General features: G+C 42.4%; 2 protein-coding genes and 1 non-coding gene across 3 annotated transcripts; all 3 read right to left on the minus strand.

Annotated features, from left to right (window-relative positions):
* Positions 1-1,191, minus strand: LOC109750863 (fruit bromelain-like). The gene is made up of 2 exons (XM_020309801.2): positions 708-1,191; positions 1-593 (listed from the first exon to the last, which is right to left on the minus strand). Exons 1-2 carry the CDS (start codon positions 1,189-1,191, stop codon positions 1-3), a joined length of 1,077 nt encoding a protein of 358 aa, XP_020165390.1.
* Positions 1,192-7,043: 5,852 nt separating this feature from the next.
* Positions 7,044-7,116, minus strand: TRNAE-CUC (transfer RNA glutamic acid (anticodon CUC)). The gene has a single exon. It is a non-coding gene; the product is annotated as a tRNA-Glu (tRNA).
* Positions 7,117-7,186: 70 nt separating this feature from the next.
* LOC109750866 (photosynthetic NDH subunit of subcomplex B 3, chloroplastic) lies at positions 7,187-8,763 on the minus strand. The gene is made up of 6 exons (XM_020309803.4): positions 8,486-8,763; positions 8,289-8,402; positions 8,118-8,171; positions 7,901-7,963; positions 7,665-7,727; positions 7,187-7,577 (listed from the first exon to the last, which is right to left on the minus strand). Exons 1-6 carry the CDS (start codon positions 8,702-8,704, stop codon positions 7,542-7,544), a joined length of 549 nt encoding a protein of 182 aa, XP_020165392.1. The 5' UTR covers positions 8,705-8,763; the 3' UTR covers positions 7,187-7,541.
* Between the last annotated feature and the right edge of the window lie 4,290 nt (positions 8,764-13,053).

The raw sequence follows: 13,053 nt of genomic DNA on the forward strand, positions 1-13,053 counted from the left end.
TCACGCTTTCGCCATTTTGGGGTAGACAACGTCGAGCGCGATGCCGCAGAGCCCTGGGCCGCCGACGTCGCGGCGCATGCGGATGTAGCCGCTCTCACCCCATGTCTGCCCCCATGAGTTCTTGACGAGCCAGTACTTGGCCCCAGTAGGGGCGTCGACGCCGTAGCCGACGATGGTGACGGCGTGAGCAAGATTTGTCCCGCAGGGGCCCGAGTAGACGCCGCTCTTGTAGAACTGCATGCCGCTGCCGACCTCGATGGCCACGCCGATGGGCTGCCCGGAGACGGCGACCTGCATTTCGGGCTCGTTCCTGGGCGGGATCACGCCGCCGCCAAGGATCTTGACGGTGTGATGGGCGGACTTGGCGCGGTTGCAGGCGCCCCTCACCGCCGTGTATGGGTAATCCGCTGCCGTGGTAAGGCCGCCATTCTCCACAATCCAATTGTAGGCCCTGTGAAAGGACCCGCGGTTGCACCCGCCGTCGTATTGGTCACAGTCCACCAGCTGCTGCTCCGAGAGGGGCACCAACTGCCCCGTCCTGATCCAGTTCAGAGTCTCGATCGTCGCAACCGTCACGAACGCCCAGCAGCTAGCTGCATCCATTCATCGAGGGACAAAATACTTAATGGTTAACCACCGTGCATACTTAACAAGGTAAAGTTGAAATGGATCAGGCGGCCGGGGGGGGGGCTTCAATCTTTACGTACCGCATCCTGCGCCTTGGGACTTGACCGGTGTGACGGCGCCCTTGGATCTCCAGTCCCAGCTGGGAGGCGGAGCCTCCAAGGAGCTATCATTGTCGCCGCCGGACGACCACAGCTCGGCGTCGCCACCGCCCACAGGCAACGTGATGCCAGTATCATCACCGACCCCATCGTAGGACGACGCGTACCTGGCTAGGAACTCCTCCTGGGTGAGGTCGGCGAACTCATTCTCGCCGAGCTCGTAGGTGAGGTCGCCGCGCCGGTTGGTGGCGTCGATGTACTCCACGTTGTCGCGGTACACCCGGAAGCGACGCAGCCTCTCCTCCGCGCTCAGGTACGACCGGTTGTGCGTGGCCTGCCATTGACGGAACCTGTCCATCATCAGCATGTCGCCCATGTCGACCGACGCCGCCGGGAGGGCGGCGAACAGGCCGCGCACCAGCAAGATTGCAGTGATCGCCGGCCATGCGCCGGGGGACAAAGCCATATCGACCGAACAATCTACACACGCCGACTTGTGTTGAAGCATGCATGTGTAGACGCGTTTATATAGCGCTCGCCGGTGGAGCACGGGGACATGTCTTTCGCCGGTGTCGGGGATGAGCTCACCGGCCGGAGACGAGTGCATGCAATGCATGTTTGCAGGTGCTGGCGATGCACGTAGCTCGTAGAGGAATGGTAACGAGCTACATTTTCTCTTGGTCTCATGCATGCGGCGGTGCATATATCTGTGCATGTTTTGGCACACGAAATAATGTTGGTTAGTTAGGTTGTTTTGCCGTGCACACTAACATAGGAGTATATGCCAACTGCAATGTACCGGTTTGTCCACCGTCTAGTGCACCTTGTCGCCTTCCCAGTTCTGTCAATGAGCACGTCCTCAACCGTACTGCCCGGTTCATTGACTCGATTTATCTTTGTTAAAACTCTAAATTCACTAGATAATTTCCCTTTTTTCAGGGGTCACTAGAGGATTTCCTACACGTTACTGCAGAACACACTGACATGTAGCTATGATTTTTTTTTTTGAGAAACAGCTATATATGTTTTGATGTCTACTTTAATACATACACGTTGTACATTTTCGTATATATCTAACACATTTTTATGTATATTTAACATTTTTAAAATACATGATTAAAAAATTTCAATTTTGTATGTGATGTGTTTTAGCTGAGAACTTGGCGCTTTGGTACGGTGTGATTTTTGCAAAATTGCGCGGCTTCTCGCATCTGATGATGGAGACGGACTGCCCGGAGGTAGTAAGCCTCTAGAAATTTCGCCACAATAACCGATCTGTTGGGGCACCATTACTGATGGAAATTGGAGAGCTAGCTTCCTCTTTTTCTTATTTTGATATTCAACATGTAAACAGGCCAGCCAATGTACCAGCCCATCTCTGCGCAAAGCACGTTTGCTCGTTGATGGTCACTGAAAGTTGGGTTGATTCTAGATCATCTTTCTTGCTCACCAGCTTGTTGCCTGATGATGCCACGAGCTCGTTTATTGAATAAAGTTATCAACTTTTGACACAAAAAAATATACATGATTAACATTTTTACAAAAACATGTTTTGAACATTTTCTTGAATACATGATAAACATGTTTCAAATACACGTTGGTACATTTATGGAATGATAAAAAAAAACCTTTTTTAACTATACAAACATTTTTCTTACATTGTACAAACACTGTTTTCAAATTTTACGAATACATCTATGAAACTCATGAACATTTATTAAATTTAACGTACATTTTTTAATGCATTAAATGTTTTTTTATCGCATGAACACTTTTTACTTTGCGTAAACTTTTTTTAAAATGTCACTTATATATTTTTTGGAAACATGTGACAATGTCAGAAACATTTTTCGTACACATGAATACCATTTTCTTATTTTCTCATGCACATTGTACATTTTTCATATACTTAAGAATCATTTTATATACACATTTAACATTTTTTAAATGCATGACTAACATTTTTCCTTTTTTATATAAAGTGTTTTTTGTAATATATTATATATAATATTTCAAAATATAATAAATAATAAATAAAATTTGAAGAAAAAATAATTGAAAAAACACGCATGACAGCATGATGATGCCATGTGGTTTCTGGCCAACCCAGTTCCTTGCAGGCGAGCCTCCATAGGAGTCGCTGCGGGCGGCACATAGTCACGCCCTTGTTGTGCATATGAAGCTTTGCGCTGCCTGATGAACAACAAACATAGGCCAATGCTCAAGTCCGGCCTGCATGGCAGCGTGCCACCTCCCAGCAGAACACGTTAGATGCTTCGCATAGTCGAATACAAGCATGCTGATTGATCTTTCTTGTACCATGCATTGACTTGGAGGATGAAAGGAACGGCCATTGTTACATCTCATGTATGCAGTTGATGGGTACGTTATGCATGGATCGGTCCCATGTGCATGTCAATTCATGGTTGAGCTTCCATGGGTGAAATACAGACTCAATGTTTTGTATTATTCAAAATTACCAGAGGCTTATACATATCGTATGTGTTTTTGCATACATAGTTTATGTTGGCTTTTGACATTAGATGGATATGCGTCGTATTGTTTGCATAGTTATAATAATCTAATATACTTGTGGTGATGTCACTTTAAAGAACAAATAAACAAAATAAAGATATAAATAAATAAATCCCAAAATAAGTTTTCTTAATAAGAATGAATTAGTGGCATTGGTATTATCCTTTAAGAAGAAAGGAAATGAAAAAAATATGAGAAAATTTGCCAGCATAAGCATATAATAGTGAAATCCAAAAAATATTTTTCTAAGAAGGAAAGGATTAATGGCATTGGTATTACCCTTATACAGAAGATATTGAAAAAAAAATCAAAATAAAAAAGGTTTTTAAGGAAGCATGAATTAGTGACATTGGTATTACCCTTTGAGAAGAAAGAAAATGAAAGAGAATTGAAATAAGTAATGACATAATTTGTACACAATTTACATGGGAATTGCATTTTTAAATATGCAAGAATGTGAATTTTTGCAAAAAAGACTTTTTCTAAGAATGAATGAATTAGTTACATTAGTATTACCCTTAAAGTAGAAAAAATGAAATCAAAATAAATCAAAATAAAAAAATTAAGTTTTATAAGAAAGAATGAATTAGTGTAATTGGTATTAACATTAGAGAAAAAACAAAATGCAAAGAAAAACAAGTGATGACAAAATTTGCACACAATTTGAACAGAAATTGCACCTTTTATAATTTGCAGAAATATGCATATAATAGTGCAATTTTCACAAGAAGAAGTTTTGTAAGAAGAAATGAATTAGTGCCATTGGTATTACACTGAAAGAAGAAATAAAATTAAATAAAACTAAAACAAAATCAAAATAATGAAGTTTTCTAAAAAAGAATGAAGCAGCGACATTGATATTACGCTTTAAGAAGAAGGAATATTACACAAAAATTGCACTTTTTATAATATGAAAGAATAAGCAGTGTTTTTTTTTTGCTAAAAAGAAGTTTGCTAAGAAGGAATGAATTAGTGGCGTTGGTATTACGCTTAAAAAAGAAAGGAAATTATATAAAATGTAAAAAAAATCAATATAATGAAGTTTCCTAAGTAAGAACGAATTAGTAGCGTTGGTATTACTCTATTAGAAGAAACAAAGTGGAAAAAATAATGACAAAATTTGCACACAATTCACACAGAAATTGCGATTTTTAAAATATGCCAGAATAAGCATATAATAGTAGTTCACAAAAAATAAATTTACTAAAATGGATGAATCAGTGGCATCAATATTACATACCCTTAGAAAGTAATAAAAACTAGAACAAAATCAAAACAATGAATTTTCTAAAAAAGAATGAACTAGTCACATTGCTATTACCGTTCAAGAAGAATGAAACTGAAAAATATAATAATAAAACTTGCAGACGACTTTGCACTAAACTTTACCTTCCCTAATATGCAAAGAATAAGCATATAATAGTGCAACTTTCACACTATAGTATAATTTACACACATATTATATAGTGTTTGTATATGATTTACACTCAGTCAAACATCCCAAAAATACAGAAAAATACTAAACAAGAAATGGAATAAACAAAAGCAAAAAACATACATAAAAATAGGCAATGTGTAACGGGCTTCAAGCCCAATAGAAACACCGACTGACGGCAAACAGGGGCAAGTTAAAAATTCTGCCCAAGAAGCCATGGAACAACACAAGGAAAAAAAAATAGCGCATCTTGACAAAAGAAACAACAGTCAAAAAACCGACTTACCCAAATTTAAAAATCCGGAAACTTATGTACAACTAAAGTAAATTTTGTTTGTACCCCAACAACAATTACGCTAGGTTAGAACTTAGCTTAAGTTACACTCATTTGCATCTTGCAAGTGTTGTTAAAAAAACAAAGGCTATAACCATCAAAGTTGATGCTGTCATGCCTAAGATTACTATTGACTGTCAAAGCATCTTCATTAATGCGGGAAACATCATGAATGGGGTGTAGTTACTGCATGAAGTATCGAATGAATCCAGGTTCAGAAAACAATAACAGGTGGTCATGAAAATTGACTTCAAAAAGGCCTATTACAAGGTCAATTGGAATTTTCTTTTTGAATACACTTAGAAAAGAGGTTTTAGTGCAAAATGGCTTGCCTCGATGAAAAGTTTGTTCACAAGGGACCCTCAGTGTCAATATCATTGGCGAGGTGGGTAGAAACTTTGGCAGCCACAAGTTAGTGAGATCAGGGGATCCTTGTCTTCTTTTCTTTTAAATTTGAATGCTGACTACCTTGCCAACATTGTTAATCGGGCTCAACAAAATGGCCAGATCACTAGACTGGCTATTCACTTTGTTGAAAAAGGGATTTCAGTTATGCAGTACGTGGACAACTATCCTATTTATTAAATATGACGTAGGAGGAGCTAGGAATTTGAAACTTCTTTCATAGTATCTGTTTGAGATGATGTCTGGCCTAAAATTCAGAAAAGTGAGGTGTTGATGGTATTGGAGGATGCTGATAAGTTGGACCAATATGCCACTTTGTTTAGCTGCCAAATGGCTACTTGCCTCTAAATTACTTGGGTGTGTTTGTTAGTTCTAGTAGATTGTAGGTATCTGATTAGAAGTTTGTTTGACAACTCTCCAATTTATCACATGTCCATATATATTATGTGCAGAACGACAGTGAGAAATTTTGGCAAGATCAGAAGGTGCTTTGTGTGGCAAGGAGGTGCTACAGAAAGGAGATATTATTTGGTGAAGTAGCCCCTGATCTGTAGACCTAAGGAGAAAGGGGATGGGGTGTCTGAATAATCTTCCCAAATTGAATATCAGCTTAATGTGCAAGCTGAGGACCGCCCTTGGCAGCGTTTTATTGGGGCTAAATATCTAAAGGTTTGTATCTTCGAGATTTAACACAGGGTGCATGACTCTGTTTGCTGGTACGATCTTATGCATTTGAGGCCCATCTATCTTCAGGGGTGGCTGGTGACTGCGGGTAATGGGGTGACTACTGATTTCTCTAACTCATGGTGTGGTACTACACCCTTGAAAGATCAGTTCCCTGGTTTGCATGCTATTTGCAATGACGCAGGCAGGTCAGTGGAAGATATTGCAGGAAGGAGATGGCAACTCAGTTTACGAAGGTGGCTGGATGTAGGCCTGCAAAATGCCATGTGTGTTTTTCATAAAAAAAGAACCTCACAAACCTAAATGGATATGGACCACATCGGGAGTGTTCCCTGTCAAATCTCTTTATGCCCACATTGCTTACAATGGTCTTCATAGATTTGTAAACACTTGTAGAAAGGCGAAATAACACTCAAAAATTAAAACAGGTCATGCTTTGAAGGAAAACTCATTCGTATGCTTGCGCATTTATCAAATAATATTGGGCAGGGCTCCATTCTGGAGATGACATGGATGCATTGATGGCTGGAGCAACTGCTCTTCAGGAGGTGGCTGTGAATGTTCATGATGCTACTACTCGTCCTTCTGGTGGCATGCTAAGGATCGAAGATACTCGTGCTCAGGCGAATGAAGATAGTGGTGTGTATATATGATTTAGGCTTGATGCCGGGCATAGACGTTGCCTTTGTGGGGGGGGGGGGGGGGGGCTTGTAACTTCAGTGCGCAAGCATTAGGCGGCACTTGTAGTTTCTCTGTACCTCGCTAGTGTATCAAGACATGTTTTTTCTTCTGCACTGCATGATGCTGGTTGTCTGTAGATAGTGCGGGTCGTATGGAAAACGAAAATGTTGTACGGAAAAAATATTGGAAATATAAAGGAAGGATACCTACAAAAAAACAAAGAATGCATATGGCAAAAAAGGAGTTCCGTCGCCGGGACTTGAACCCGGGTCTCTCGGGTGAGAGCCGAGTATCCTAACCACCTAGACTACGACGGATCTGGTTGCTTCGTTGATACACTACATATAACAATTCCTTAGCGAGCATCTGTTGCAAAACGGAGGCAACTAAGGAAACTGGAAACTGTTACTGGTTCAACACAATTTGCAATTTGCCATTGGTTCCAGGAAGAAAACCAAGATATGGCTTTAGATACACACAAATTGTGCTACTAGGCCCTATCATACAGATACAGGGTACTAGGGATATGCCCAGAACATGTTTGTAACTGATGCCAGCAGCAGCAGCAGATGCGTTCTTGCTCTGTTCATCTCTGGAGTGAACAAGTGCACACGCAAGCTGTCAGTAACTTGTTGCCAGGATAGACATCTTTAATTTGCTCAACACTTGGTAGCAGGAAATACATGGCACTGGATGAATCACATGCCGTCGGTATATCAAATGTGCATGCAAAATTGTTCAGTCATTTCTTCCACTGGGGCAGCCGTTGGACGACAACCTGCAAGAGAAAACACACAATCTTTCAGACAAAAAATGACGCTAACGACGTGCAGAAGACAGCGCGTGGGGCTTAGCGAAACCATGCCTTGCCGGAGTTCTCCTTGTTCCCGACGATCGTCTGGCAGGTAAGCCTCCATGACTCCGGTTTCTGAAATACAGTAGTAGACAGTAAGATGCAGAGTGCACAGTTAAGTCGCAGCTCCTCTGTATGTGAACCACAGAGGAGACAGCAGCCGCAGCTCCTCTGTATGTGAGCCACAGAGGAGACAGCAGCAGAAACTAAGAACCAGAGGAGAATGTGGAATAAACATGATTGCGTACCTTCTTCAGGTAACGATTCTCGGCGTCCGTCCTTGGGCTCAGCAGCTCCTTCCCGTCGATTATCTGCGCACAAAGGTTCACACTCTGCTGGCATCAGTTACGGTTCAGAGCAGCCATTGTGCACAGCGAGATAGCGTGCGGTGCGGTGCCATTTTCAGTTGCGGTGTTGCACATGATGCAGTGAATTACTACTTGGGAAGGCGAGGGAGCGGTGTACCTCGACGATGCAGGTGCCGCAGCTGCCTCCGCCGCCGCAGTTCATCAGCTTCCCCTGCAGCGCACGCGCACGCACCAGGAACCATTAATTAACAGATAGTGGCAGTGGAAAAATCAGAAGGGGAAATTACGCAAGAGAAGGTGAGGAGGTTAGGGAGGGACGGTGGCTCACGTATGCCGCGTAGAGCTCGATCTTGTTCTCGACCATGACGTCCCGGAGGAGCTTGTCGCCGCTGACAGCCGCCGCCCTGTCCACCGGGTACGACCCGTCGGCGCCCGGCTTGGGCTGCACGCACACCACGGAAAAGCAATTAAACCTCGGCGCCTGGAGGTGGGAGCTAGCGGAGAACATCTAGGTCGAGGCCTTACCCCGACGAACTCGAGCTCGATTTGGGGCTTGGGCGGCGCCGGCGCCGGTGCGCCGGGCGACAGGTCGGGCGAGGCTGCGGAGCATCTGATGGGGGACACGGCCGCGGCTGAGCGCGTCGGCCTGTAATGGCTGCTGCCTGCCCGGGCGGAGGCCGGGGTGGCTGTGGGGAGGTGGAGGGGGAGGACGGAGAAGAGCGCCGCGGAGCTCGTGGCCGCCATGCTCTCGCTGCTCTTGGTGGGGACGTGGCCGCGTCGGTTTGTTCGGGAAAAAGGCACCGGTTTTATCGCTACACCGTCGCCGCGCGGAAGGTGTGGCCGTCGAGCCTGCACGGGCCACACCTGCGCCTGCTCTCGGGTTGGATGGAAATTGTTGGAAACGTCTAGTTTGTAACCTTTTTTTCTCAAATTCTAATTTCAATTTACATCTTAAAAATAGTACTACTCCGTTCCATAATGCAAGACATTTTTTGACCGGTGGGAGTAGGTTCTAATTTCGAAGTTGCCTTTCCGAACTTCTCCTTTCTTGGCCAAAAACATCTACTCCCGCTACATGATAAGGGGGATGTTCATATCTCCGCCTCCCGCTGGCGGTTCCCATTCCACTCCGCTGCTCCGGCATCAGAAAGCAAGGGAACTTCGGTTTTATATATTCTGCGTGCAGTTACAATTAGGTTAGGGTTTGGTGTCATGGTGTAATTGTTTGGATGGTGGCGACAGTGACCCATCAAACAGTCGTGCCTCGAATTTCATTTGCATCTGAGCAACATTGTAGACACGATGAGTTTGTCGTCGTTGGGCATGTGTTTCAACTTTAGCCTTTAGGTGGTGTAGAAGGTCATCAACTTTGATCTTGTTGACGGTGTCGAGTTTGTTTTGTCTGCAAATTGTTTTCACTCGGCGGCATATGTGGAGGGGGTCGCCAGTTCCTCTAGCTCTGGCGACCGTAGCATGACCATTAACACATATATAAGGAAGTCCCTTACTGATTCGGCTTCTTCTCCACATCCCATCTGTGTTGCATGTGGTGAATGGCTTCCGGGGCAACATCTATGATATATTTCTTCCAAAGGTTTGAGTACGCGACTTAGTAGTTGCACTTCCCGCATACATTCTCTCCGTCAGCAATGTGATGGTGAACAAGCGAGCATTGGGGAATTAGTCCAGAATGATATTCTTGTGGATTTAGATATAATTCCAAGATTTCCTAGGGTATTTTCTATAAAATTGGAAACAAATGTCCTCCACATGTTCCATTTGCACTTATTTTTATTATTTAAATAATCTAGGAACTGGTGCTAAAAGTCTGGTTGCTTTGCGCATGCACCTTCTCACAAAATGAGCTCCATCAAATGAAGATTTGTCATCACGAATGCATAATAGTGATTTTGCATATTCACTTGTGATGATGAATTTTCCACGGATCACCGCAAAACAACTCCAAGGTAAACATAGACTATATAGAGCGAAGTGCACTAGGTGGATCGCATAATGGTGATTTTTCCTTTTTGAGAGAATAATGATGAACAATGGACGTGACAGTTTTATCAAACATAAAGCATTAGACACACAAAGAGAATCACAGTAGAACTACAAGGTGAGATGTGACGCTCAGCACGATTTTTTAGTTGCTCTTGATCCATGGATGAGAAATGACACACGTGGTAGGAGAAATGGACATTGAGGGCATGTTCGACCAAAGACCCACCAAACGATGGTCTTCATGAAAAAAATATGGTAGGCATCATGTGAAGCAAAGAATCTATCAAACTAAAACTACCATTCTAGCCCCCCCCCCCAAAAAAAATCAGAGCCCATGCCACTCCTATCGAAGAGTTTGTGCACCCATAGGTTGCAGAGCAACTACCTCTGCTATCTTACTTATAACTCAAAAGCTTGAAAGGCAGATATGGTTGTACATGCGTCATAGTCAACGATCAAAATGTTCTTTTTTATAGAAGACAATAGGTACCTACTACAACTAAGTTAAGTTAATTAAAATATTTAAAGTAAGTTACAACAAGCCAAGAAAAAGAAAAGGTGAATTATTAATATAAGTTGGTGACCCACTCAACAAGACCATCATAAGAGACATTTTTTACCCTATGAAGAAGAAGCATAAGCTCATCTTTAGACATGCTTTTAAAAATGAAGTCATATCTCAATGCTCAAGCTTCTAATGTGCTCTTTGATGCTCTGAGCAATGTAGTTATATTTCACTCATGTCGTTCCGGGATGCTCATGAGTTGTGGACGAAGCTTCAAGACAAATATGGTGTGTCCTAGATTTGTGGGGATGATTGTTCTCCCTCCACCTCCGGACGTGTTGTCTTCTCAACTGCCTCTACTTCACCTACATGTGGTTTGCCACAAGGTAATGATGTGGTGAGTAGTGTTGATCATTGCAATGATGATAGTGTGCTTATTATCGATGATCCTTCACCACTATCTTATTGCAATGCTTCTTCTTTGGACTTTAACACTTCAAGCACTCCAAATGTTTCACATGCTTGTGTTGATAGTCCTTGCATATCATGTAGAAATTGCTTGACTAAATCTCATGATGATATGCTTGCTATGTCTTGTTGCCATGATAAAAATGCTTTTATTTCCTCTAGTTGTTGTGCTAACAATGTAGAGGAAACCCAACACTCCATGGAACAAGATGTGGTCTTGAATGGTGCCTCAAGGGATCCTACATCATCATCTATTGCATTTTGCCTTATGGCTAAGGCGTCAAAGGTATCTCCTACTTTGAACCCCAATATGTCGCTTGATGATGATGTTAATTCTAATGATGATGAGGATAATGATGAAGAGAATGATAATATTGCTTCCTTAAAAATTAAGGGCAAATGATTTTTAAAGCTCTTCACAAAAATAAACTTGCTCGTTCCAACTTCATGGAAATCATGTCTATTGCCATCGAGGGCAAGAAATACATTGAGGAGTTGGAATCTCATCTAGAGGAGCATGAGGTCACCATTGAGAAAATGGAAGCTCATGAGCGTGATTACGCAAATGAGGTCGCGGAGCTATCTCAAGCTCTTGAACATGAACAAACCACCTCCGAATCTCTTGAGGAGACTTTTGCTCTAGAATTATCTAGAGTGAAGGAATCTCATGATAGAGCTCTTGAGGTGGCCAATGATTTTGAAACTAAAAATGAGAAGCTTGAAGTTGCGCATGCTAAACTCCTTGAGGACTTTGGGCACCTCGAAAATGGCTCAAGGGTCATTAAGAGTGAGCTCATCAAACTCACCGAGTCTCATGCACAACTTAAAGCTTCATATTCTAAAGAGCTTGCCAAGTTGCCTTCTTCTCTTGCTATTATTGATGATGCTTGTGCTACTAACTCTATTTCTAGTGAAGCATCCATTTTGAAGGAGAATATTGAGCTACGGGCTCAACTTGAGTTGCTATCTAGCAAATATGAGAAGTTGGAAGAAAATCATGTAAAGCTCACAAACTCTCATGATGATCTTCTAGTATCCCATAATGTGCTAAAGATAGCTCATGAGGCTATGTCTAAGGTAACTTCTAGGAAGTCGCATGTGGATACTAGCACTACTTCAAGTCAAAATGCTATCTTGCCATGTGCTAGTCCTTGTAATTCGTCTACTCATAACATTGGTACTTCTTGTGATGAATTACTCTCCTTGCCTTGTTGCTCTAACGATGAAGCTTATACTTCCTCTAGTACTTGTGTTGATGCTAACCATGTAGAGGAAATTAAAGAGCTCAAGGCTCAAGTCACTTCTTCGAAGAAAGACTTGGAAAAGTGTCATGAAGGGAAGTCCACACTCAACAATATCTTGAGTGTGCAAAAATCCCCAATGACAAAGGTGGACTTGTATTCAACTCCAATAAGAAGAAGAAGTCCAAGAGAAACAAGAATAAGGGCCAAGAACAAGTCAAGAATTCGGCCAAGATTATTTGCTTCAAGTGCAAAATTAAAGGGCATCATGTTAGGTCTTGCCCATTGAATAAGAAGCCCATTAATGACAAGCAGCAAGGGAAGCGGCCACAAATTCATTCTCATGCTCAACCTCAAGTTGAAGAAAGGCCTCTTCCCAAGAAGACTCAAGCTAATGCTTCTCAAGTTGAGAAATCAAGTGGAGAAGAAAATGAAGAGTAGACATTGCTACATTTGTCGTGAGAAAGGTCACGTCGCTTCTTCATGCACTAGTGGTAACTTATCCAACCCAATTATTATTGATGATATCTATTCTCTTGGGAAGGATAAGGTTGACAATGTGTTTGCCAAGTTTGTTGGTACTCAAAATGTTGTCAAGAAAAGAACCATTTGGGTATCCAAGCCTATTGTGACTAACCTCTTAGGACCCAACTTGGTTGGGGACCATCAAGCTCAAACTTGATCAATAGGTGTTATTGGAGGGCGTTGGAGACTTGGCTACATCATGAAGAATTAAGGGGTCTTCATCATTCATATTGTCTCAAGCCAAGTTAATTGGGTTATCAAGTTTCTATCTTATATCCAATATGCCTCCTTGCGGTAACTTGTACTTAAATTGTTTACATTGAAAGTTACTTGCCCCTTTACATTAAATT

The sequence above is a fragment of the Aegilops tauschii genome, chromosome 1 (assembly GCF_002575655.3).
Source record: "Aegilops tauschii subsp. strangulata cultivar AL8/78 chromosome 1, Aet v6.0, whole genome shotgun sequence".
NCBI classification, from domain to species: Eukaryota; Viridiplantae; Streptophyta; class Magnoliopsida; order Poales; family Poaceae; genus Aegilops; species Aegilops tauschii.

Excerpts from the sequence above, each read along its gene's own strand:
- LOC109750863 (XM_020309801.2), bottom strand. The coding sequence starts at position 1,191 with ATGGCTTTGTCCCCCGGCGCATGGCCGGCGATCACTGCAATCTTGCTG. Across the intron at positions 594-707 it reads GTCCCAAGGCGCAGGATGCG|CTAGCTGCTGGGCGTTCGTG; the intron begins GTACGTAAAGAT and ends GAATGGATGCAG.
- LOC109750866 (XM_020309803.4), bottom strand. The coding sequence starts at position 8,704 with ATGGCGGCCACGAGCTCCGCGGCGCTCTTCTCCGTCCTCCCCCTCCAC. Across the intron at positions 8,403-8,485 it reads TCGAGCTCGAGTTCGTCGGG|CCCAAGCCGGGCGCCGACGG; the intron begins GTAAGGCCTCGA and ends GTGTGCGTGCAG. Across the intron at positions 7,728-7,900 it reads AGAATCGTTACCTGAAGAAG|AAACCGGAGTCATGGAGGCT; the intron begins GTACGCAATCAT and ends ACTGTATTTCAG.